The sequence below is a fragment of the Labeo rohita genome, chromosome 20 (assembly GCF_022985175.1).
Source record: "Labeo rohita strain BAU-BD-2019 chromosome 20, IGBB_LRoh.1.0, whole genome shotgun sequence".
Taxonomy (NCBI): Eukaryota; Metazoa; Chordata; class Actinopteri; order Cypriniformes; family Cyprinidae; genus Labeo; species Labeo rohita.
The window spans coordinates 29,402,905-29,430,566 of NC_066888.1; the positions used below are offsets into that span (position 1 = coordinate 29,402,905).

Sequence of the window (27,662 nt, forward strand, 5' to 3'; positions counted from 1 at the left end):
GAAAGCTACTAGCGAAGTTCCTTGTTTTCACCCCTTACTTTAGAGGTGGGACTTTGTTATATTAGTAAAAATTCAATTGACTTTGAGGGCGAAAACGCACAGCTTTAAACAGAAAGATACTGTGACACTCAAACTGTCAATCAGAGTTTGTGGCGTGTAAATGACCTATGCAGCAACGTTTGAGCTGAGAGCCCCCGTAAATGTTTCTCGCAGCAGCCATACCAGCATTAAACAAACCGTCTCTGACCGCACTACATATCCAACGACGAAAGCTCTGCCTTTACGCTAGTTCAGTTACATCCACACGGTCACGTTCCCCGATCTGAGCTGTTTACACCAAATATCCAGCTTTCGAGTCCCCTTTTTGGAGAGAAATATTTGCTATGGACTGATATTAAATGTTTGAAAAGAAATGCTTTTCTGCCTGTTTTTATGGAAGTTTTTGTTACTTTTTTTGGTTTACAATATTTCTTTTTTTTTGGTTGACTTTATCTCTGTATCATTATATTAAACTATAACCAGATCAATTGTCTCCTCTTTTTTTTTTATCTTTTATTTAAGCGTTATTAGAAAAGTAGTTACATTAACCACCATTATACTGACATCCACAAACGCTTTCTGCTGTCATAAGATGGTGCTAAACGCCCCGGCCTTTGCCTCGCAGGTGGAAGTTCAATTGAAAATCTAAATTAATCCAGAAAATCTTTTTTAGAGTTACGTCACTTTATTATGACATTTTTAAGGGTTCATCCTCGCCAACTTGACACGGATTTTGATATCGAGTGGCTTTGCTCCGTTTTGGTTTTTCATTGAATTCTGCCTGTTTACTTGAGGACCATTTTGTGCCATATACGCAAATCGAATAAAATCTCAACAATAATTGGTCGCTGCTCGGACCAGGCTGACGCTTGTGCACTGTGACACATCTTTGCTGTTCATTTAGCTGATCTGAGAGCAGTTTCTTTGGCTATTCCTTCTCCTCCTCATTGTTTTGAACAACTAAAAACAAGCCTGCTCGCATATGACGACGACGGGGGTAGTGTTGTTACTCTTGTACTGTGGGGTTTGTGTACTCTACTAACCATATGCAAGAGGGTCTCTCTTTTTCCAGCTGAGTGGAGGTGTGTTGCTCTCATGTTTGACTGTGAATCAGACGCGTGAGAGGTTTTCGTCACGATGACTGCTCCTGTACGAAGGGCATCCATTTGCATTAAATGTGTTCTTTCAAAAGTGATTGTACTGTTTTGTATTGTTGTGTAGGAGATGTGTTATGTATGCATATTTTCAATAAAGCATTCAGGGTTTTGAAACATAATGAAGCATGTCACCTGGCCTGCATGGGTTCAATTGTGACCAAAACTTTAACCCTTTATGAAAAATTTGGTTCCTTTTGTGACAAAAAGTACAATAGCGGATGGTACTATAAAATTGCCATCATGTACAATGATTTGTATATGATAATAGAACAAACTTCAAAGAATATTACTTGTATATTGCTATTAAGGCGCTGTTTGAATTTTTATTAACTAGTCGTCATTTTTATTTTGTTAGGTTCCTTATGTTCCTAGGTTGATGTATGTTCTGTTAATTTTTAAAAAATTGTATGGTTTTTAAATAATGCATAAAAAACAAATATTTATTATTTACCAAAAATAAATAAATAAATAAAAATGCATAAAACCCATAATGACAGTAATGATCAAAAGTAAATAAATATCAGTAAAAAATTAAAATACAGAACATGGATTGCAGACCACAATCAATCACTCAATTTATTTATTCATAAACCAAAAATAAAAAGTGAAAAAGAAAATAGGTACAAAATTACACAATAAAATAATCTGAAATGAAAATAAATAAATATATTATATTAATAAAAAACCCGATAATCGAATAAACTTCAAATAATAATACTTTTATATTGATATTAAGACACTTACCTAATAAATTATTTTTATTTTATTGTTAGGTTTAATTATGTTCCTAGGTTAGTGTGTTCTTTTATTTTAATTTGTTAAAATTTTATAGTATTTATATAATACATATTTACAAAACTCAGTCAGATATAATTATAATATGACAATTAAAATAAATACAGGGAGAACATGTAAAAATATTTATTATTTACCAAAAATTAATAAATAAAAAAAATGCATAAACCCATAATGACAGTAATGATCAAAATTAAATAACAGTTACAAATGATAATAAATTAAATGCTCTTTTAAAAAATTAAATACAGAACATGGATTGCAGACCACAATTAATCACTTGATTTATTTTTTCATAAACCAAAAAAAAAAAAAAAAAACAGGTACAAAATTACACAGTAAAATTGCCTCAAATTATGAATATATATATATATATATATATATATATATATTTATTTATTTATTTATTTATTTTTATTTTTATTTTTTTTAAAAAAACATGATTTTACATGATAATCAAACTTCAAAGAATATTACTATTATATTGCTATTAAAACACTATTTAATTTTGTTTATTTCATTTTTTATTTTATTGTTAGGTTTAATTATGTTCCTAAATAATATTAATATAAATAATAATATAAAATGATTTATATTATTAAGTAATTGTATTATTTTAATATGTAAACATTAATTCTATTCATTTTTTAATTCTATTTATTAATTCTATTTTTTATTTAATTAAAATACGTTTTAATTACATATAATAATTACATATTAATATATAATTAATATAAATAATAATATAAAATAAATAATACTATATGAAAAAGCACCAGCATGGGAGCAAACAGTCCAGGTTTAAATTTTGTTAATTAATTAATTTATTTATTTTGTTGCATGTACAGGAGGTAGACAAAGTTTAAAAATAGATCCTAAAATCGTACTTGAATTGAATTATTATTATTATTATTATTATTATTATTATTATTATTATTATTATTATTAAAACAAGGGTAAGTATACACATATACAGCTCAAAACAGACTATAACAACAACAATATATATATATATGAACAACATAAAAAGAACCTGGAAAAAAAACAACATAACCGGGGGAAACGAGTAAATAAGTTTGTGAAAGCGTCTTTGATTACGCGTGTTTGCGTGGCAGCGTCGCCCCGCCCCTTTCCTCCTCTATCGCACGAGCGCGCGCGCGTACTCTGCGTCCCGTCGTCCGCCACAGTCATGGCGGCCCCGGTCGCTCCGCTCGATGAAGACTGGGAGGATTTTAACGAATTCAAAGCGGCCGATTCGCACAGCAGCTGGACCGCGGGACCGGAGAATACACCGCAAACCCAAAGCTTCGCATCCTTCGACGAGACACTGACCGCCAGCTTCCCGTACTCCAGCAGCGCGTGCACGAGCGTCTCTGTGAGCGCAGTGAGTGAACGCGAGCTGCTGCGCGACGACGAGTGAGTGACAAAAACATCCTCAAAATATCAAAACAACGTGAAATATATATATATATACTTAATATAGTAAATACGTTTGTATAAATATATCTCCTCTAGTTTTAATAAGTTAACGTTACTCAGATTAAACAACGCGATGCTGTGGAGAATTAGTGGTCAGGCTGCATATTTTGGCTGTGATTATTTAACGTACACTACAATTTTAAAGTACCGTGATTTGCCATGGTAGTACCATGGTATTCTTAGAAATACCTTGGAGTACCATTTTTGTGAGGGTATTTTGTAAAGGTCATGTTGATTTCATTAAATCTACCTCAAATAAAGTACCGTGGTGTTACAATATTTAGGATATGATGCTCAAGTGATGAATATTTACTTATTTTTATAAAGTAAACGTAAGAATAACTTTAATATTGTTATTATTATATCAAGATGAACATTTACTGGACTGAAGAAGCTTAGATTTAATTATCGATCTATCTGTATATATTTGTTTGTTAGAAAATCATGTTAAAATGTATCAAATATGATGCAACAGGGTTTTGATGATTGTTTACTTGTTTATCTCTATCTAAACTAAATCTTAATATCATCTTACTAATACATACACTGCCAGTCAAATGTTTTGAACAGTGAGATTTTTAATGTTTTTAAAGAAGCCTCGTGAGCCTGCATTTGTTTGATCCACATACAGTTGTGTAATATTTTTACAGGTACAAAATGACACAATAAAATAATCTGAAATAAATAAATAAATATATTATATTACTAAAAAATCTGATAATCAAATAAAATTCAAATAAAAATACTTTTATATTGTTATTAAGGCTTTTTTTTTTAAATTTTATTAACTAATAAATTATTTTTATTTTATTGTTAGGTTTAATTATGTTCCTAGGTTAGTGTATGTTCTATTATTTTAATTTGTTAAAATTGTTTAGTATTTATATGATATATATTTACAACACTCAGTCAGATGTAATTACAATATGACAATTAAAGTAAATACAGGGAGAAAATATAAAAATATTTCTTATTTACCAAAAATAAATAAGTTAAAAAAATGCATAAACCCATAATGACAGTAATGATCAAAAGTAATAATGATAAATTAAATGCTATTTAAATAAATTCAATGCAGAACATGGATTGCAAACCACAATTAATCACTCAATTTATTTTTTCATAAACCAAAAAAAAAGAAAACAGGTACAAAATTACACAGTAAAATATAAATAAATAAATAAATACATTATATATATATATATATATATATATATATATTAAAAACATGCTTTTACATGATAATCAAACAAACTATAAAAATCAAAAGACTATAACAATTATATTGCTATTAAAACACTATTTAATTTTTATTTTATTGTTAGGTTTAATTCTGTTCCTAGTTTGGTGTAGGTTCTATTACTTTAATATCTATATGTATATCTGTATCTATCTATCTATCTATCTATTTAAAATAACCATTTTCTGTGTGAATATAGTTTAAAATGTAATTTATTCCTGTGATTTCAAGCTTTTGAATGGTATAATGGCATACTTTTACAAAAGCTTTTTATTTCAGATAAATGCTGATCTTTGGATCTTTCTCTTCATCAAAGAATAATGAAAAAAAATGACTTAAACGTTTTATATATTTATAATAATAATAAATGATAATGTGACACTGAAGACTGGAGTAATGATGCTGAAAATTCAGCTTTGATCACAGGAATAAATTACATTTTAAAATATATTCAAATAGAAAGCAGTTATTTTAAATAGTAAAAATATTTCACAATATTATTGCTTTGCATGTCAAATATGTCTCACAAAAAAAAACACATGCAAACTTTTTGATTTTTGTTTAAAACAAACTGTTCCATTTGAAAAAAAGAGATTATTTTTCTGACTTTTATTTCATATGTCAGGCTTTACAGGGTTAAGTGTGTATGAAGCAATAACTTGCATATATGAATCTTACGAAATCTTGTAGATGTTGTTTCTCTCATTTATTCTTCTGTTTTTTGTTGTTGTTGTTTCACAGGATATGGAACACTTTGACAGAGAACTATGGCAATGTGATGCCCGTGGACTGGAAAACCTCTCACACTCGTTCACTACACCTGCCCACTCTGAACCTCCGACCTCAGGAGGTGAGATCCGTCTGTCCATCCATCTTTCCTTTCAATCCTTACAGACAGAGCTCACACTGCATGTGTGTGTGTGTTTCAGAGGGTGGAGGTCAATAATCTTGACGTGTCTGATGACGAGGAGCTCAGAGATCAGATGGACATGCACACCATCATCATCTCATGTGTGAACGAGGAACCGCTGTTTACTGCAGAACAGGTATATACACTACAGACCTTTGAGACGATATTAGTAAGGGCTAGTCATTGATGCAATAATAATTTTCATAATAATAATAATATCTTTTGAGTAATGATATCTGGCATTGTAGTCAAACCCATACATACACTCCATAACCTGTGTGTTAATCAGGTCATAGAGGAGATTGAAGAGATCATGCAACAGTCTCCAGATGATGAGGATCACGAGAGTCCATCTCAGTTTGACCTCTCCTTGATGTCGCATGAGTTACACACACTCACACACTCCACATCCAGCAGCAGCTATGAGGAGCGTAAGTACTGCGTATGTGTTTTCACAACGTTTTTTGTCAGCTAAACTAATTTAACCTAAAATATTTACTTGAAGTAGTTGATATTTCAGTTATTTAACATTCTTTAATGCCGGTTAAACGTGGCATGCATAAAAAATAATATATGTAAACTTTTTGTTGTTTTATTTTTGTTTGTTTTTATTAGATTTTTTTTATTTTAGAATTATTCATTAAAATTTTTTAAATTAAATTTTGTAGTGTTAAATTATTAATTTATATATACACTACCAGTCAAAAGTTTTTGAACATTAAGATTTTTTATTTTATATTTTTTTTTAAAGTTTCTTCTGCTTACCAAGCCTCCATTTATTTGATCCAAAGAACAGCAAAAACAGTAAAATTTTGTAATATTTTTACTATTTAAAATACCTTTTTTAATTTTAATCTCAAGCTGAATTTTTAGCATCATTACTCCAATATTAATTTCCAGACTCCAGTATGGATCTTTCTATTATATCAAAGAATCCTGAAAAAAAATGTACTCAACTGTTTTAAATATTGATAATAATAATAAACATTAAAAAATGTTTCTTGAACAGCAAATCAGCTAATTAGAATGATTTCTGAAGGATCATGTGACACTGAAGACTGGAGTAATGATGCTGAAAATTCAGCTTTGAAATCACAAGAATAAATTAAATTTTAAATTTTATTCAAATAGAAAACAGTTACATTAAATAGTAAAAATATTTCACAATATTACTGCTTTTGCTGTATTTTAGATCTAATAAATGCAGGCTTGGTGAACACGAGAAAATTAAAAAAAAAAATCTTACTGTTCAAAATGAAAACACTCAACATAAAACGCTTGTTAAAAAAAGATTAAATTAAAAGATTAAAAAAAGATTATCTGTTTACTTGCATGCCATCTGACTATTAACCAACATCAGAGAAAAGTAAACATGCAAATATCTCATTAAGTTATTAAAATATTCTCAAGTATTCTTTAAGTACATATTTTGCATCTAAAGGGCTAAAGGGTTTGGCTGATTAAAAAAAAACAAGTTTGGGCACCCCTGCATTGGCATGTTATTCTAGTTTATTTAGCTGAAATGTAAAATGGTAATTGCTTAAGTACAGAACATAACTGGATTGTCGAAATGAGTGTGTTATGAAATAACGGTGCTGTTGAAATGAAGTGTTTGAATGACTTAAGGCTTTTTAATCAGTTGTTTGATCTTCCACTGGTCCCTGTTTCAGGGTTGCGTGGTCTGTGCGTGTCTGAGCTCCTGGAACGTCTGGAGGAAGTGGAGCGACAGATCCGTGGTTTCTCAGAGGAGCTGATCGATCAGTTGGCGGTAAGGGAAGAGCTAGACTACGAGAAGGAGGTGAAGAACACGTTCATCTCGGCACTCATCGATGTGCAGAACCGACAGAAAGAACATCGTGAGCTGCTGAAGAAAAAGAGGAAGATAAAGACCACAGGCAGCATACAGAGAGCCGACCGCTCGCATGTGCCAGGAACCGTAAGGATGCTAATTACTCATTAGCAAGCCCACACAATCTCCAAAGATTTCTGTAAGACTGGAACATTTTCAAAGCTCTACATAAACCCCTCGTCTGTTCATTTATTAAATAATTTGGCTAAATTCATTATGCTTTCAAATATCAGTAGTACTGCAGCTTCATTTTGCATAAAACCTACCCTTTTTTCTTCAAATCAGCGCAAATGTTCATGTTCATGTTCATATTTGTCATTTTTGAAAAATCTGTTAAATAACCTATAAAAGTGGACTGTGTTGTTGCATGTTTTTCACTGTCTTTGTCTGTTTTTCAGTATTTGACGACGGTGATCCCATACGACAGGAGCAGCGGATCACTGTCTGTAGAAGACCTGCAGATCCTGACCAAGAGTGAGTCAAAGTAGACGTCTCTGTTTATTAATATCTCTTCAAAATGATCCGATAACAAATATACTTAAATTTTAATCTAATCACAGATGAGACTTTGGTCAGGCACTAATATGACCTTCAGATATGTGTGCTTCACATGATCTTTTAAACTGTAACTTAGGGTAGTATAAAGGTGTAGGGTGTCATTAAATATTAATTAATTTAATTTAATTATTTAATTTTTAGTTTTTTTTAAATTATACAAAATACACTACCATTCAAAGTTTTTTTTTTTTTTTTTTTTTTTTTTTTTAAGAAATTAGTACTTTTATTCAGCAAAAATGCATCAAATTGATCAAAAGTGACAGTAAATGCATTTATGATGTTACAAAAGATTTATTTTTAATTTAATGCATAATTCATCAAAGAATTCTTAAAAAATGCATAACAGTTTCCACAAAAATATGAAGCAGCACAACTGTTTACAACATTAATAATAATAATAACAATAATAATAATAAATGTTTTTGAACATCAAATCAGCATGTTGGAATGATTTCTGAAGGATCATGTGACACTGAAGACTGAAGTAATATAAGTAATAAAAGCTATGTGAAATTAAAAATAATTTTTCACAATATTACTGTTGTAGCTGTAATATTTTTCAAATAAATTCTTTCAAAAACAAACAAACACAAAAAAAAAACTTTTCTGACCCCAAACTTTTGAGTGATAGTGCATGAGTTCTTTAAATTATTTCAGATTAAATCTAATTTAATAGTTTAATACTGTTACTGCTTCATAAATCAGTTTATAAATATTGCTAATTTACGTACATACACACACATATATACACTACCAGTCTTTTAAACAGTAAGATTTTTAATATTTTTTTTACGTCTCTTCTGCTCACCAAACCTGCATTTATTTGATCCAAAATACAGCAAAAACAGTCATATTTTGATTTTTTTTTTTTTGACTATTTAAAGTAACTGTTTTCTATTTTAATGTATTTAAAAATTTAATTTATTCCTGTGATTTCAAAGTAGAATTTTCAGCATCATTACTCCAGTCTTCAGTGTGACATGATCCTTCAGAAATCATTCTAATATGCTGATTTGCTGCTCAAGAAACATTTATTATTATTTATTATTATTATTATTATTATTATTATTATTATGTTGAAAACAGCTGAGTAGAATTTTTTGAAGTTTCTTTGATGAATAGAAAGTTCAGAAGAACAGCATTTATCTGAAATAGAAATCTTTTGTAACACAATCAATGTTTTTATCGTCACTTTTGATCAATTTAAATCATCCTTGCTAAATAAATTAATTTCTGTAATTTCTTTCCCAAACAAAAACAAAAAAGAAAAATTATACTGACTCCAAAGCTTTTGAATGGTATAGTGTATAATGTTACAAATGTTTTTTATTTCAGATAAATGGTGATCTTTGTATCTTTGTGTTCATCAGAAAATCCTGAAAACTCATTTGTTTTAAATATTGATAATAATAATAAATATTTCTTAAACAGCAAATCAACATATTAGAATGATTTCTGAAGGATCATGTGACACTGAAGACTGGAGTAATGATGCTGAAAATTCAGCTTTGGAAAAAAGGAAAAAAAATTACATTAAAATATATTTATTCAAATAGAAAACAGTCGTTTTAAATAGAAAAAATATTTCAAACTTTTACTGTTTTTGCTGTACTTTGAATCAAATAAATGCAGGCTTGGTGAGCAGAAAACATTACAAATCTTACTGTTCAAAAACTTTTGACTGGTAGTGTATATATAAAATATGTGTAATACAAATATTGAATATATAATAAATATTTATATGTGTCTGTGTATTTCTCTGCAGTTCTTCATGCCATGCGTGAGGACAGTGACACGGTTCCTGCTCTTCTCACCGACTACATCCTCAAAGGTATCAGAAACCTGAATCACTCAGTGAATCAATCACTCCTGAATCAGTCTCCATCACTGTCTGTCTGACCCTCATTGATCTTGTGTGTGTTTAATGTGTTTGTTTTTTTGCTCTCGCTGCATTTGACCTCTAGCACTGGTGTGAGAAAACAGGTGACGGAGGTGTGTTATTTTTATATATCGCTAATTAGAAAGACTACAATCTGAAATAAGACATTCAATATATTTTTTACCTCACTTCTGGGAATAATAATAATAATAATAATAATAATAATAATAATAATAATCTTGTCTCCAATCCGGCCCAGGCACACAAGTGTATGTGAAATACATTTTTGTTGTCTGTGTGTGTGTCATATTTGTTGTCTTCTCTGTGATGTGTTAGTAAATATTGTTTAGAAGAAATTGCAGTGGTAATCATATACAATATACAGCAAAACACAACAATATAAACTACTGCTCACCAGTCTGCATTTATTTGATCAAAAATGCAGTAAAATCAGTAATATTTTAAAATATTATTGCAATTTCAAATAACTGTTTTCTATTTGAGTATATTGTAAAATGTAATTTATTCCTGTGATGCAAAGCTGAATTTTCAGCATCATTACTCCAGTTTTCAGAGTCACATGATCCTTTAATCGTTCTGATATGCTGAATTGCATACGCTGAATGTCTTTACTGTCACTTTTGATCCACTTAATGCACCATTGCTGAATAAAAATATTAACTTCTTTTAAAAAAAACACTAAACTTTTGACCAGTAGTATAATATATTTCAGGCTTTTACTGATTTATCCTTTCATGTCTGTTGTTTCAGTGTTGTGTCCCACATAAAGTTTCTGGAGCTAAAACCAGCCAATATCATCGGTACATCAGACATCTGATCATCTGCATCCTTCCAGAAGATGTTCTTCACTAATTATGCACAGAGTTGACCCACCAGTGGCATTTATTTCTCTTTCTGAATTTGTGTTTTTTGTTTTGTGTAGATGTTATTGTGTCTGTGAGCTTGAATGCAGTATTTAGTTGATTTCTTAATGCAGTTGACATTTCACTTACTGTCAGTCACAGTGCAGCTGTCGTAACTCATGCACGTTTACATCATATTCAGATGAGTTTGTCTTTAGTGCACATCTAGATACAGAATTTCCCTCTTTTGATCTTTCCATCAGATGAAATGAGATTTCAGGACTTCTTTAGCTGCTGATGGCCGAAAATGATTGAAATGAAATAATTTCAGTGATTTAAAAGCAATCTCTCCAGGAAAAACAGGTACTAATATTTGTGTAGGAACAGGTGTGATATTTATGTAGCTGTAAAATCTAAATGTTTATCATATTGGAACGAGAACTAACGGTACTATTAATAATACAATTATCTCCAATGCCAGTTACTAGATTGTCAAATTCTGTTTTTGTTCTGTTTGACCAGCTTTTTAACATCTGTCTATAACAGTATTAATATTGAGGTGATGAGGAGTGAACGGCATGAGTACTTGCTAGCAGTTGAGGTGAAATCTGAAGCAGTGGATTTTTGTTTTAAGGTATGAAGAGCTAAAACACACTTATAAAGAGATAAACACACCTTTATCTCCTCACTAAGGTCCTGTAAGAAGATTGAGTGCTTGTCTGTTTTATTAGTCTTTGTTCAAACAGATTGGAGGTGGTGATTTTTATTTTTTGTATGTGTTGCTGTAAAAGCTGAATGTTGGTTTTCGATTGAGAGATTAGGTTGTGTTGAGACTTGCAGATGCACAACCTTAAAGGAATAGTTTGCCCAAAAATGAAAATTTACTTAAAATTGATTCATCCTCAGGCCATCCAAGATGTAAATGAGTTTGTTTCTTCATCAGATTTGGTGAAATGTAGCATTGCATCACTTGCTCACCAATGGAAGTGAATGGGTGCCGTCAGAATGAGAGTCCAAGCAGCTGATAAAAACATCACAGTAATCCACAAGTAATCCACACCACTCTAGTCCATCTGTTAACATCTTGTGAAGTGAAAAACTGCAAGTTTTGGAGTCGTGTGGATTATTGTCATGTATTATCTGCTGTTTGGACTCTCATTCTGACGGCACCCATTCACTGCATTTCACCAAATCTACTGTACGTTTTGAGTGGCCTGAGAGTGAGTAAATTTTCAGGATGCTTTCATTCAAAGGATTATTTAACTCTAAAAACCTGTATATTTGTATTTTTTTTGTGCATAAAAGAGGTTCATATGAATCATGTGCCATATTTCAAATCATCCGAAGCCATTTAGTGGCTTTTTATCTTTAATTTGTGTTCCATAAAAGAAAATCACACAGTTTTGGAGTGAACTATTCCTTTAAACATCTTAAAACATCTTACATGTCTCTAAATCTCTTCTGTGGGCTGAAATTTAAAATATTTGATTAAAGGGTAGAAATTGTTTTTATGTTTGTAAAGCATTCGGAAAGTAAAACAGCTGCATGCACTTTCAATTGGTTTCAAAGGGAACGGTTTAGTAGATCACGACGTTAGCGCGAAACATTGAACTACAGCTCTCGTTGGTGTCGTCGGGTGGTCGTGGCCTGATTCTGAGACACATTAGCAGTGCACAGTAAATCAGGGTACACTATAATAACTAGAGATTATATATTTATACAAGCAATAATGAAAACGCTGCCTTTTTGAATGCATGGAATTTTATACATTGAAACTGACCTTATTTTTAATGCATTAATGGTCCTTTTGAATTAGTATTTTATAAGCAATGCATTGTATGTAGCAGGGCAGTTTTGAAATAAAAGCATCTGTTCATCAAACCAGCTGTGCATTTTTCATTGTTGAGCTGGATTTATGAAAGTTGAAAATTGTAATACTTGCTCTCTTTACACACATATAATGTACAATGTCATTATCATGGGGTTGCTCGTCTAATACTACAAATTTTGCTTTACACTCAAATTTGTCCATTAATATTTGTCTTAAAAATCTTTTTTTTTAAGGCAAGACACCATTTAAAAAAAAAAAAATTACTAAGGGAGATCACCATAATTTGCCCGGTTAATTAATCGCAGTACATCAAGGCATTACAGGCTTTTTAAATATGCAAATGAGTCATTATATAATTTTAATAAATGCACTAATTTGCATACATTTCTAGAACAGAAACCTGTATAAAAAATATTTTCATTTAGTTGCCGTTAAAGGTTTTTACAGAGGGGATTGTGGATAACTTTACATAAGAAAATCCCATAAAAAAATTAACTATTTTAACTAAAAATTTTCAAGAGAATATTTTCTGAAACATGCACTGAAAAGCCCAAAATGTCAACACTGACCAATGCATGAAAAACAATAGTATTGCCTGTAATCTGTATTTCAGAAATACAAAATGTAACATTAGAAAGTAATAGCAGTAAAGAATTGCATTCCTAATTTCATTAATCCAGTCCTTGAAAAAAAGTTGTTTTTAAAAAATAATTGGAAAAAAAATAATGTATCATTTTATATATTGCTATTAGTGCTGTCAAAACCAAAATAAAAGTTTTTGTTTACGTAGTATATGTGTGTAGTGTATATTTATTATGTATATATAAATACAAACACATTCAGTATATTATACAATATTTTGAAAATATTTACACGTATTTACATGTATATATTTATATTAATGTAATGTATATATAAATATATTTAATATATTAACATAACGTATTTTCCTTATGTTTGTATATATACACATATATATATATACATATTAAATATACACAGTACACACATGTAAACCAAAACTTTTATTTTGGACAGCGTTTTATCGTTTGACAGCGCTAACTGGTATAAAACACTGCTCAAAAACTTCACTAGACAAAGTCCAAATATTAACTTTAGTTTAAATGTCATGGACTGTGAAAAGTCCATGACAAAAACTGTGTTTTAATGAAAAGTTGTATCTTTAATATCTTTATTATGATGTAGCCTCTTGTGCTTAATGCTTAAATATTACATTTGTTATAAAATTACAACTGTTCTTCAAATAAAAAAGCTAAAGCAATACATTTTCCACAAAGAGTTTGCACATTTCTAAGCTAGCTTTATACAGTGCTTGTTTGCCACCTTACATAAATAATATTTTCAATTCAATATATATATATATATTTTTTGTCTGCTGTATTATCCGGTTTCCTCCTGTTGGTGTCACAGATTTGAGTCCGGTTCCGAATGCGTCCAAACATAGTTCAGTTCTGAGATGATGTTTGGAGAAAGTGCTGATGATGTGAGATGAGGGTCAAAGGTTGGTGTCGGTGAACATGGTGTGTTCCTTCCTGACTGTGCTGAAGCCTTTGATTGTGTCCACAAACTCCTCACCTTCAAACTGACACACATACAAAAGATCATTAAAAACTTATTTCAGCCAAAAAAATATATATATTTATAGCAGCAGTAAGTGATGTTCTCACCAGACCACTGTCGAGGCGTCTAAAGTGTGGCTCCCACGATTCCTCATCTTTCTTGTCGATGAGCTGACTGACACTGCGCTGTAAAGGGTTTTGTGTGTACAGACCTGAGACCGTCACCAAACCACCCTCACCCTCAGCAGAATGCTCCTCCTCCACCACTTTACTCTCAATCACCTCCTGAACAACACGAGAGAAGAGAGGCTTCAGGCTTCATCAACTCTTCAAATGACTTTTAGAGCAACATCTTCTGAAAGAACTTGTTAAATAAAGTTTGCTCTTTTTTTACTTTAAAAATGGAGTTTCAAATGTATCATTTAACGCATTTACAGCTATATAAATATGTATTTTTTTATTTGAAAAAAATGTTATTTATTTATTTTTAAAGGAGAGTTATGTTAACTAAAACCATAAAAAATTTTCAATTTATTTTTTTGCCTTTAAAGTAGAGTTTCAAATGTTTTAATTAATGCATTTACAACTATATAAATATTTAAATATAAAAAAAGGTTTGAGATAAAATTATCTTAAGTTTTAGATTTCTGTTCATTTAGATCTGTATTTATTTAATAAATATATATGATAAAAGCATTCTGATTTAATTCTAAATAAAATAACTTTTCATAATATAAATAAATAAATAAAATAAGCATAAACTGAAATTAAATTAAATTAAATAATATTCATTAAATGATTTATTTTTTCTTTTAAAAAAGCGGAGTGTTAAATTTATTATTTAATGATTTATTACACACTTTTACAATTATATACTTGTTAAAAAAAAAAAAAGTTTGATTTACATTAATTTAGATCTATATTTAGTTGATAAATGTTTATTTATGCTTAAAGAAGGGTTATTGTTAGCTAAAACTAAAACTGTAAAAAATAATAATAATAATAATTACCGGAAATAAAATAAAACATTATCTGAAAAAAATATTAAAAACAAAAATGTTTATTTCAGTTGCTAAGGGAACAATTCTAAAACTAAAATTACAATTTTGAAAAATTATATACACATATTTGAAAAAAAAAATGACAAAAACAAACTTATGAAAACACTAAAACTATAATAAAAACAAAATATAAATATAAATATAAAACCAAATAAAACATTAACAAAAACTGTAAGATATTAAAATGATGTTTAAAGGTCAAGGTTTTTTTTTTGTACATTAAAACTGCAAAAATCAACTATATTTTTATGTATTTAAAATATATAAATATTTTAAAATAATAAAAAAGTTATCTTAAGTTTTAGATTTCTGTTCATTTAGATCTGTATTTTTTGCTAAAAGCATGGTTATGATCCTTAACTAAAACTAGTTGTATAAATGTTAATAATAATAACTAGTTAATAAATGTTTATTTATGCTTAAAGAAGGGTTATTGTTAGCTAAAACTAACAAAAATGTCATTATATTTTATTTCAGCTGCTAAGGCAACAATTCTAAAACTAAAATTATATAGACATATTTGAAAAAAAAATTATGAAAACACTAAAACTAAAATGAAAAAAAAATATAAACATAAAATCAAATAAAACATTTTTTTAAAAACTATAAGATATTAAAACACTGGTTTAAAGGTCAAGTTTTTTGTATATTAAAACTGCAAAAATCACACATACTCTTATCATATTACTGTACTTAAAAATGATTTATTTTTTTTTTTTATTTTGGCCTTTAAAAAGTAGAGTTTCAAATGTTTAATTTAATGCATTTACAACTATATAAATATTCAAAAATAATAAAAAGTTTGTTTTAGATGTCTGTTCATTTAAATCTGTATTTATTTATTTAATAAATATATATCCAAAAAGCATGGTTATAATCCTTCACTAAAACTAGTTGATAAATGTTTATTTATGCTTAAAGAATGGTTATTGTAAGCAAAAACTAAAACCATAAAAAAAAAAAAAAAAAAATTACTGCAAAAAAATAAACAATAACTGAAAAAAAAATATTAAAAACATAAACTTTAAATTTTATATAAAAATATATTTTTAAAAATTATATAGACATATTTGAAAAAAAAATAAAACAAAATTATGAAAACACTAAAAATAAAAATAAAAACAAAATAAAAATATAAATATAAAATCAAATAAAACATTAACAAAACTATAATACTATGTCTAAGATATTAAAACGCTGATTTAAAAAGTTTTTTTTTTTGTATATGCAAAAATCACACCTCCTGTTACCATATTACTGTATATGCAGAAACAGCTTATGTTTGAGGTCATTATTTTTTATTCCCTTTTTATGCATCCACCTTTTTCTTCAACATGGAAGTAAGCCTACTGGCGAGACTTCTAGTTCATTATCCCTTACAGGGAAATAACCAGAAGAATAACAACATATAGTAAACAGCAAAACTATTTGCACTACAAACCAGTGTGTTCATAATTAACATAATACATTAAAATCATATGACAAGACACCAGTTTGCAGTATCAAGCAGCAAAACCAGCTGTTTTGTACAGCTATAAATAGCTGGATGCAGATGAGACTGGAAGCCACACCCATAAAATTTACAAATGGCCGCGCCCGCTCTTACAGGAAAAAAACGTGGATATAAGAATAAAATCTGGCAAAACTTTATTGCTAAAGCTGACAAATATGGATCTTTTTTGTAACGTGCATATCAGTAAACCTCTGACCTCCATGTGTAGAGTGAAGGCTTTCAGCGTGACGCTGTTCGGAGATCCCACCGTTTCTGGGACCGTGTCGAACTGTGAGGAACAAATGTGTCATTAACATTTCAAACACAAAACCTCCCCCTCAGGAGGCTCTTTGGTGAGTAAATGGGATACTTTGAATCTTTTCTGTTCATAATCCACACACATAAACAGTCCGCATGTCTATTCAAACCTGCCAAGTGTAAAATAAGGAAGTTTTGGCCTCACCAGGTAGGAGTTGCTGGGTGGGTAGACAGCCAGCGGGCTGCGGCGCTGGAGCGGCAGCGGTACAAGGGGCGGCCGTTCCCGGGTGAACGGCGGTTTATTGAGAGCTTTCTGTAAAACTATAGCCAGAATGAGAGCCAACAGCAACAGTGCGACTCCAGACATCAGCACAATGAACCACAGCTCACGGTAGAACGGCGAACCCCCCCGCACCTGCGCCCAGCCGACCGCCCGCAGGAGTGGGAGGCTCCACACCTGAGATCACAGACAGGAGAGTACTGGTTTCAATGTTGCCAACTAATTTTCAGGTAAAGTTGCTTAATGCAGAACAATTTGTTGCTGAAAGTTACTAAATGACATTGTAATGTCACTGCGTGATGATATAATCACAATGAAAAACTACAATGAATACACAGATCACTCAAATCTCAGCAAAAAAATATGAATATGAATATGAATTGAAATGTCAATTCAGATTTGTTAGTAAAACTAAAAAAAAAACATTTTTGAACAATTACATTGATGTATTTTCTTCTTAAAACTACACTGAACATTATATTTTTAAGCAGTGTAATGGTTTGTTAGTATGTAAAATAATGCACAATGTGTTGTGGTAATTTGAAGGAATTTTCTTGCAGGTTTTTTTTTTTTACCTGAGTTTAAATTACACATTGTATTTTGTGTTTTCGGGTTACAACTTAAAGGAGAAGTCCATTTCCAGAACAACAATTTACAAATAATGTACTCACCCCCTTGTCATCCAAGATGTTCATGTCTTTCTGTCTTCAGTCGTAAAGAAATTATGGTTTTTGAGGAAAACATTTCAGGATTTTTCTCCATATAACGGACTATAATTGTGCCCCCAATTTTGAACTTCCAAAATGTAGTTTAAATGCAGCTTCAAAAGGCTCTAAATGATCCCAGCCTATGAAGAAGGGTCTTATCTAGCAAAACGATTGGTCATTTTTTTTGAAAAATAAAAATCTGTATACTTTTTAAGCACAAAAGCTGGTGTAGCACAGGCTCTGGGATGCGCGATTATGTACCATTGGATCACAAACCCAGTGTTTACAAAGCAAACCTGCAAAAACTAAAAAAGTGCAAGTCAAACGCTGTTTACAAACAAAAAGGTACAACAATGTCGGACGATTCTGAAATTGTAGGAGAAAATAAGATGGAGTTTTTCGACATACTCTACTTTTTTGAGCCAGAGTACACAGACGATGAACTTAGACATGATTCGTAGTAGTGATGGGAAGTTCGGATCATTTTGCCGACTCAGACCTTTGAGTCTTGTTCAGCAAAATTAAGGAATCTTCGTTAATTCAGTCATTTCGTTCATTTTAGCAAAATCAGCATCATGTGACAGCCCCATAAGAAGAACGTACAACTCGATCTTGGATAAAAGGGGGGTGAGTAAATTATTTGTAAATTGTTGTTCTGGAAGTGGAGTTCTCCTTTTAAGCCCAAAGTATACTTCTGTTATAACATGCACAACCAAACGCACATCCTTTCCACATATGCACACTAGAAATTTTCATCCCCATTCACTGTCTGCAATATTTCTCGCCAGAAGTTATGTCTTTTTTATTTGTTTTGTATTAGTTGCGTGTATGTTTTAATTCCCTCACACAAGCGCTCATCACGGATGTTTTGGCATCTTCAAATCTTCATTCGGTTAAAAACATGAGTTCTGAGTACTGTGTTTACTATGCTAAAAAAAGCCAGGTACAAGAGAGAGATCCACTACCTTATTAACTTGGATAATTTAGTTAAGTAGAAACACTTATGAGCGAAACATTTGCATCCAGCAATTTAATAGTACTTATTTACATTTAATAGCAGTGTAAACATGATTTCTGATCGGCAACTCGCACTGAAAATGATTTAGGTCCTGTTGCTACAAAAAAGTACAAAATATGATATTACTGTAGCTACTATTAATTTACAGCACCTTCACAAATTTAATTAAAAAAAAAATAAAAAGTCACCAGGCGACGTGATGTCCTAATTACAACTAGTAAACTAGTTAATATGGACTTGAACCCATCAAAACACACAAGTGATTCCTAGTGTGTTCACACTGTGCAGTATGCAGTGCTCTAGTATTCAATGCTGATAAGAGGCTGAATGTCATGTCTCTCTAGTTTCACCGAGGATCCGTCCTGATCTTTCTTAGCAGTAATCACATAGCCAGAGATCTCTGTAACGAGACACGCTTGCAGCCACGCTCTCTCTCCTTCTGGTGAGGATGTTAGATAGTTGTCTGTCTTCCTGCTTTTTAGCATTTAAATATGAAAGCCATGATTTTTACCATAGAATAAAAATAAATAAGACTTTTTTTCACAATTGCAAGTATATATCTCAGAATTGTGAGATTTAACATCATTAATTAAGAGACATAAACTTATAGATGCAAATATACAATCTTGAAATTCTGAGAAAGAACTGAGAGATAAAAACTTGGTATTCCAAGAAAAAAGTTAGAATTGTGAGATACAAACACCGTTCTGAGAGAAAAATAAAGTCATGATTGAGTTATAAAATCAGAATTGCACAGCAAAAGAAGCCAGAATTGCCAGATTTAAACCCAGAATCGCAAGATATAAGCTCAGAATTGTGAGATTTGTGAGATATAGACTTCAGAATTGTAAGATAAACTCAGAAAAAAAGTCATAATTGCAAGACTTGAAGTGAACATATAGAAAAAATGACAGAATTTTGCAGTCTAAACTTAAGAATTGCAAGAAAAAAATTGTGATATATAAACAAAAAATAGAATTTTTGTGATATCAGTTCAGAATTGTGAAGAAAAAGTAAAAATTGTAATATATAAACTCTATTTTTTCCCCTCACAATTGAGTCATAACTGAGATAAAAAATCTGAATTGCAAGGGGAAAATAACAGAATTGCAAGATTTAAATTCAGAATTGCGAGATATAAGATCAGAATTCTGAGACATAAATTCTGAGATTTGCATGATATAATCTTAAGAATTGTGAGATAAACTCATAAAAAGTCATAATGGTAAGACTTAAACTGAATATAGAGGGGAAAAAGTCAGAATTTTGAGATATATACTTGGAATTGCAAAAAAAAAAAGATATAAACTCAGAATTTTGTGATATTCAGAATCGCAACTCTAATAAACTCTAGAGCTGACTTTTTTCTTACAAATCTGAGTTATATCTCAGAATAAGTCTAAATTGTGAGAGTTATAAACTCAGAACTCTTACAAAAAATAGTCAGAATTGTGAGAAATTGTGAAAAAATATAACTGAGTTAAATTGCAAGGGGGAAAACAGCCAGAACAACATTCTGCAACACTGCAACATTCAAACTCAAATTTTCAAGATACAAGCTCAGAATTCTTAGAAGAATAGTTTGCAATACTTTGTGATACTAATTCAGAATTGCAAGAAAAGATCAGAACTGGAAGATATAAACTCAGAGTTCTGCATTTTTTTTCACAATTCTGAGTTTATATCACAGAATGAGTCTAAATTGTGAGAGTTATAAACTCAACTTAGAATTCTTAGAAAAACAGTCAAATCAAATCTGAATTTGTAAGGGGGAAAAAGACAGAATGGCAAGATATAAACTTGGATTTGTGAGATATAAACTTAAGATTTTTTTAGATTTAAACTTGGAAGAGCAAGAAAAAAGTTGTGAGATATAAATTCAGAATTTTGTGATATTAATTCAAAATTGTTCTGACATTTTTCTCACAATTCTGAGTTTATCTCAGAATAGGTCTAAATTGTGAGAGTTATAAACTCAGAATCCTTAGAAAAATAGTCAGAATTGTGAAATATAAACTTCAGAACTGGCAGATAAACTCAGAATAAAGTCAGAATTGCAAGATTTAAACTGAATATGGAGAAAAAAGTTCTGTAATATTAATTTAGAATTGCGAGAAAAAGTCAGAACTGTAACAGAACTTTTTCTCTTAATCTTGAGTTTATATATCAGAATAAGTCTAAATTGTGTTATAAACTCAGAATTCCCAGAAAAACACTCAGAATTGTGAGATATAAACTTCAAAAGATTTACACTCAATATGGAGGAAAAAAAAGTATTCTGAAATATACAATTTGGAATTGTGAGATATAAACTCAGAATTTTGAGATATTAATTCAGAATTGGTGAAAAAATGTCAGAACTGTAAAACAAACTCTGAGTTCTGAATTGTTTCTCACAATTCTGAGTTTATATCACAGAATGAGTCTAAATTGTGAAAGTAATAAACTCAACTCAGAATTCTTAGAAAAATAGTCAGAATTGTGAGATAAAATAGAATTGCAAGGGGGAAAAAAGCCAGATTTGCAAGATATGAACTCTTCAGAACTGTCATAATTGCAAGGAATTTAAAGATTTAAACTTGGAAGAGCAAGAAAAAAATTGCGAGATATAAATTCAGAATTTTGTGATATTAATTCAAAATTGTTGTGACATTTTTCTCACAATTCTGAGTTTATCTCAGAATAAGTCTGAGTTATAAACTCAGAATTCTTAGAAACATAGTCAGAATTGTGAAATATAAACTTCAGAACTGGGAGATAAACTCAGAATAAAGTCAGAATTGCAAGATTTAAACTGAATATGGAGAAAAAAGCTCAGAAAACTCAGAATTCTGTAATATTAATTTAGAAAAAAGTAAAAACTGTAAGATATAAACTCAAGAGTTCTGACTTTTCTCCTAATCTTGAGTTCATATCTCAGAATGTCTAAATTGTGTTATAAACTCTTTTTTGTGAGATAGAAACTGAATATGGAGGGGAAAAACAGAATCCTGAAATATAAAATTTGGAATTGTGAGATATAAACTCTGAATTTTGAGATATTAATTTAGAATTACGTGAAAAAAGTCAAATTTTCAGAACTTTTTTTCTCAATTCTGAGTTTATAAACTCAGAACTGCAAGAAATAAACTCAGAATTCTGAGGAAGTAAAAGTCTGAACTGTGAGATATAAAGTCGCAGTTATTTTTCTTTTTTATTCCCTAGCAGAAATAAGGTTCGATATTTAAGCACAGTAAACTAATGAAATATTAATCTGATGCACTGACGTTTTCTTCTTTTAGTCCAAATGACGCACGGCACGTGTACAAATGTTTTATTCATAGATGCATAAACAGCATGCATCTCATTTATGTCAAAACTCGTGTCAAATGAACACCATGACATAAAAAAAATGACGGCAGAATAAATGTCACAGGATGAGTTTTACTCACCGATGTCTGTGTCCGTGGTTCCTCTCATGGGGGTTCAGGGACCCCAGGAGTGTGTGTGACATGAGACGCGGCCCTCAAACATCAACCGTGAGCGCTGACCGCAAACATTTCATAGCTGGAGATCCAGAAAACACTTCAGTGAAGCTATTTGGCCTGTGTAGATGCTTCAAGGTGAGTGTGGAAAGGACAGAAACTGTGTGTGTGTGTGTGTGTGTGTGTGTAAGGTGTCTCTGCAGCTGTAATTGTACTCCAGAGCTCTATGGTAACAGGAGGTGACAGAGAGATCGGTTACCGCAGTAAAACCGTGTCATTATGATATGACCCAGTGAACAAACTCTTTTTACCTGCCACACACTTTCTGTCTCACTCACTCTTTTTATTCTCAGACGGGATCCTCTAAACATTAAAGAAATTGAGTTTAACTCTGTTACTGGCCTTATGATGTTTCAGGAGATCACACATTAATGTGTGGAGTATATATATATATTTTTAGAGCTGACATCTTTTAATTTCATCACATTCATCATCTGTAGAATTTGCTTTGTAATTGTAAATTAACCAAAGTTATATAACATTATGTCACAATTTAATTCACTTAAAAGCATAAAATATGAAACAGATTGCTTTGGAAAAGGTTGTAAAACCAAGAAGAGCATAGAAACATATCAAAATTATATACATGTGAATTTAAAGACTCATAAGCAAAAAGAAACAGCAAATCAGAAACATTTTTATAAAAGTGTTGGGTGAAAAAACAGCAACTTCTGTTAGATTTGTGCTAAACAGGGTTATTATCATTAACTAAAACCATTAAAAATAATTATTTAATTAATTAATAAACAAATAAATAAATTCAAATAATCAATACTTCAAATAAAATAAACCAAAATGAAATAAAATATAAAGTAAACTTATTTTATTCCAGCTAATTGCCAAGGCCACATTTCTCATTATTGTGTACTTTATTTTTAAGTATTAAAATGACTAAAACTATAAATAAAGGAAATTCTAAAACTTAAAAAATAATAAACAAATAAAATGAAAAATAGCAAAAACAAAATAGTTACTAAGACTTCAACCATAAGTAAAATGAACAATGTAAAAACTAATTATAATTCAAAATATTAATAAAAGCTAAATAGAAAAATACACTAAAACTTAAAAAATATATAGACGTAAAAAATACAAAAAAGAAATAAATAGTTACTAAAACTTTGACCAAAATGAAAATAATGTAAAAATGAATTATAATTCAAATTGTTATACATATATATATAAAATATATATAAAAATATTATATAAAAGCTGTAATAGTAAAAAAAGAAAACAAATACATACACATAATAGGCGAAAACTTAAAACTATGACATAAAAATAAAAATAAATAAATAAATAAAGTAAAAAAAACTTCAACCAAAAATAAAATAAACAATTTAAAATTTAATTATAATTCAAAATATTAATAAAGGCTAAAAAAATAAATAATAGACTAAAACTTTAAAACTATATAGACATAAAAAATACAATAAAAATAGAAATAAAGTTACTAAAACTTAGACCAAAATAAAAATAAACAATGTAAAAATAAATTATAATTCAAAATATTAATAAAAGCTAAAATAGAAAAAAAAGTATATACAAAATACAAAGAAGTACAAAAACACAACAAAGTTACTAAAAATTCAAAAATAACTAGAATAAAAATGAAAAAAAAATACTTACTAAAACTTCAACTAAAAGTAAAATGAAAAAGAAATGTATTATAATTCAAAATATTAATAAAAGCTGTAATAGTAAAAAAAAAAAAAATGTATAATAGGCTAAAACTTAAAAACAACAGACATTAAAAAATACAAAAAAAACCCTGAAATGGACAATGTACAAATTAATTAGAATTCAAAATATTAATAAAAGCTATGATAGTCAAAAAAAAAAAAAGTATAATAGGCTAAATCCTAAAAAATATACAAAAAATGATAAAAATCTCAACTATTAAAATCAAACTATAAAAAATATTATAATTAAAAATATTAACAAAAACTATAAGAGTAAAAAATGATAAGTATTCATAATAAAATAAACCAATATTTTGAGGTCAGTATTTTGGATTGATTGACTGATGCGCGTTCAAGCACAGTGAACGCATATAGCGTTTGATGTAATGGCGAATCTTGACCACTAGAGGCCAGTGCAGATTACAACTCGCAGATCCCTGCTGCAGTTTAATTAATCGATCAGTAGAAACTTCGCCAAACATCTCGTCTCTTCGGTCTTTGTGATGATAACGAGATGTAGAGAACTACACAATTAAAGAAGTTATCATCATTTTATCCATATTTTTAAACAACATTTACGAATTACATTTACAAGTAATTTAATAAAGCATTTAATTGTAGCATTTATGAGACATAATCAATCTGCTGACATGAGGCCGCTGGATGAGTAAGATCCTGGTGTGAGATGCTTCACTACAGCAAACGGAGCAGATTTAATTTATCACGAAGCTGAAATGCTAATCCATTAATTCCCTGCTCAGCATTCACGTTTCGCCCGATCGCGTTTGAGACATCGATGCTTTATTAGTGAATTAATGCTCTCCGGGATAAAAAATCATCTGCAAATGCAATTAATCACACTAACTCACTTATAGCCTGAAAGAAAAGCGCATGTGAGCTCCTCTCCATCCTCTCAGCCGAGCTGTTTGCTAAATCAACCGTCAATGTCCGGCTTTTAGCATAGCGGTTTGCGATTTATGACTTAAAAAATAATGACCTGAACACATAAATCAATGATATTACACTCTGAAATATTACATAAATATAAGAAGAGTCTATATTGGGTCTTATGCTAATAAACTACTAGCAAAAATGTTCCCGCTTTATACTACAAGACCTTACACAGACGTTACAAACGTGAGTTTTTAAGTTTGTTAGACAAAGTTTATATGTTTAAATAAATATTTAAATTATTAAGTTGGCTTGAGACTTACGGTTTTCCTAAAAATGATGATTAAAATTGGGAAAAATCCCAAAGACTTACATTGACGGAATGTTTAAATGAGCAACACTTTTCAAATTCCAACTGTCAAAACTCCCAGAATCCTTTGGGACTCAATCAAGCTTCCCTTCTATGTACTGTATTTCTAATCCATTTAAACTCATTCAAACGCATCTATCTATCTATCTATGCCTAGCAACCAGAATCATGCTAGTAACTTGCTAATCATGCTAGCAAAATGCTAGTAACTTGCTAATCATGCTAGAAACATGCTAGTAACTTGCTAATCATGCTAGTAACATATTAGTAAATTACTAATCATGCAAGCAACATGCTAGTAACTTGCTAATCATGCTAGCAAAATGCTAGTAACTTGCTAATCATGCTAGAAACATGCTAGTAACTTGCTAATCATGCTAGTAACATATTAGTAAATTACTAATCATGCAAGCAACATGCTAGTAACTTGCTAATCATGCTAGAAACATGCTAGTAACTTGCTAATCATGCTAGTAACATATTAGTAAATTACTAATCATGCAAGCAACATGCTAGTAACTTGCTAATCATGCTAGAAACATGCTAGTAACTTGTTAATCACGCTAGTAACATATTAGTAAATTGCTAATCATGCAAGCAACATGCTAGTAACTTGCTAATCATGCTAGTAACATACTAGTAACTTGCTAATTATGCAAGCAACATGCTAGTAACTTGTTAATCATGCTAGTAACATACTAGTAACTTGCTAATTATGCAAGCAACATGCTAGTAACTTGCTAATCATGCCAGTAACATATTAGTAAATTGATAATCATGCAAGTAACATGCTAGTAACTTGCTAATCATGCTAGAAACATGCTACTAACTTGTTAATCATGCTAGTAACATGCTAGTAACTTGTTAATCATGCTAATAACAAGCTAATTATGCTACAGTCATGCTAGCAACATGCTACTAACTTGCTAATCTTGCTAGAAACATGCTAGCAACTTGCTGATCATGCTAGAAACAAGCTAGCAACTTGCTAATCACGCTAGCAACTTGCTGATCATGCTAGAAACATGCTACCAACTTGCTAATCATGCTAGTAACTTGCTAATCATGCTAACAACATGCTAGTAGCTTGCTAATTATGTTAGCACCATGCTTGTAAAATGCTAGTAACTTGCTAATCATGCTAGTAACATGCTAGTAACTTGCTAATCATGCTAATAACATGCTAACGACATGCTAATCATGCTACAATCATGTTAGCAACATGCTACTAACTTGCTAATCTTGCTAGAAATGTGCTAGCAACTTGCTAATCATGCTAGAAACATGCTAGCAACTTGCTAATAAAAATAGTAAAAATTCTGATTCTAATCATGCTAGTAACTTGTTAATCATGCTAACAACATGCTAGGAACTTGCTAATTATGTTAGCACCATGCTAGTAAAATGCTAGTAACTTGCTAATAATCCTATAAGCATGCTAACAACATTGCTAATCATTATAACAACATGCTAGTCACATGTTAATCATTTTAATAACATGCTAACAACATTATATCTATCTATCTATCTATCTATCTATCTCTGACAGCCTTCAAAACATTCAAACTTTAACCTTTTAAAACTACTTTAGAATTCAAACTATTTCAGACTGAAAACCATCAAACTTAAAACTTTTTAAAACTTCTTAAACTTTTTAAACTTTATAAACTTTTCAAACTCTTTAAAACTTCCTGTTCCAGCTTTCTTAAGCCAACTTAAAGTTTGTCTTGACAAACTTTTTTATCTAGTTGATTATTACAATGTAAGTGTCATAATAATGTAAACACTTTAATATTGTGTAATATTTGTCATTACGAACCAGTCCCCTTTTTTGTCCACCAAAAGTTTTGGACAGACATGCACAACTTTTCCTCAGAAAATATTAAAAACATGCTACTTCCCAACTACAAAGATACTGATAGTCACAGAAATTCAGAGCAGGATTTGTCTTGCAACTCAAAACACACACACATTTAGTTTTTCATTCTGTTAGCAGGGTTCTTCGTGTGTAAGCAGCTTTTCTCCGAGCCTCATTAATGACTCATGCGGCGTCTCTCGGTGTGGAGACACTAATGTGTTGATGGTTCCTGACGGCCTGTGAAATGATGCAGGTGGAGCGTCTGACAGCTTGCTAATTTATCTGCATCGATTAGCTTGATTATTCATAGACATAAAGCTACAGCAGCCATTACAATGATC

General features: G+C 30.3%; 3 protein-coding genes across 4 annotated transcripts in view; 2 read left to right on the forward strand and 1 right to left on the reverse strand.

Annotated features, from left to right (window-relative positions):
* Positions 1-527, forward strand: part of wdr26b (WD repeat domain 26b) — a 22,089-nt gene extending 21,562 nt beyond the window's left edge. Inside the window, exon 14 of the mRNA XM_051138588.1 lies at positions 1-527. This exon is cut by the window's left edge and continues 840 nt beyond it. The gene's annotated coding sequence lies outside the window, so the exon portion shown is untranslated.
* Positions 528-3,138: 2,611 nt separating this feature from the next.
* On the forward strand, positions 3,139-12,097 carry fez2b (fasciculation and elongation protein zeta 2b). 2 transcript variants are annotated; one of them, XM_051139305.1, is made up of 9 exons: positions 3,139-3,407; positions 5,452-5,560; positions 5,640-5,756; positions 5,910-6,051; positions 7,291-7,556; positions 7,868-7,943; positions 9,793-9,858; positions 9,992-10,019; positions 10,678-12,097. In XM_051139305.1, exons 1-8 carry the CDS (start codon positions 3,181-3,183, stop codon positions 10,000-10,002), a joined length of 1,014 nt encoding a protein of 337 aa, XP_050995262.1. In that variant the 5' UTR covers positions 3,139-3,180; the 3' UTR covers positions 10,003-10,019; positions 10,678-12,097. The 2 variants fall into 2 exon arrangements, with proteins under 2 accessions (XP_050995262.1, XP_050995261.1); XM_051139304.1 differs by lacking the exon at positions 9,992-10,019 and having other exon boundaries at positions 3,140-3,407.
* Positions 12,098-13,756: 1,659 nt separating this feature from the next.
* On the reverse strand, positions 13,757-25,100 carry si:ch211-57i17.5 (usherin). Its single transcript, XM_051092192.1, has 6 exons — positions 25,072-25,100; positions 22,428-22,542; positions 17,197-17,448; positions 16,951-17,022; positions 14,289-14,465; positions 13,757-14,203 (listed from the first exon to the last, which is right to left on the reverse strand). Exons 3-6 carry the CDS (start codon positions 17,356-17,358, stop codon positions 14,117-14,119), a joined length of 498 nt encoding a protein of 165 aa, XP_050948149.1. The 5' UTR covers positions 17,359-17,448; positions 22,428-22,542; positions 25,072-25,100; the 3' UTR covers positions 13,757-14,116.
* Positions 25,101-27,662: the final 2,562 nt, after the last annotated feature.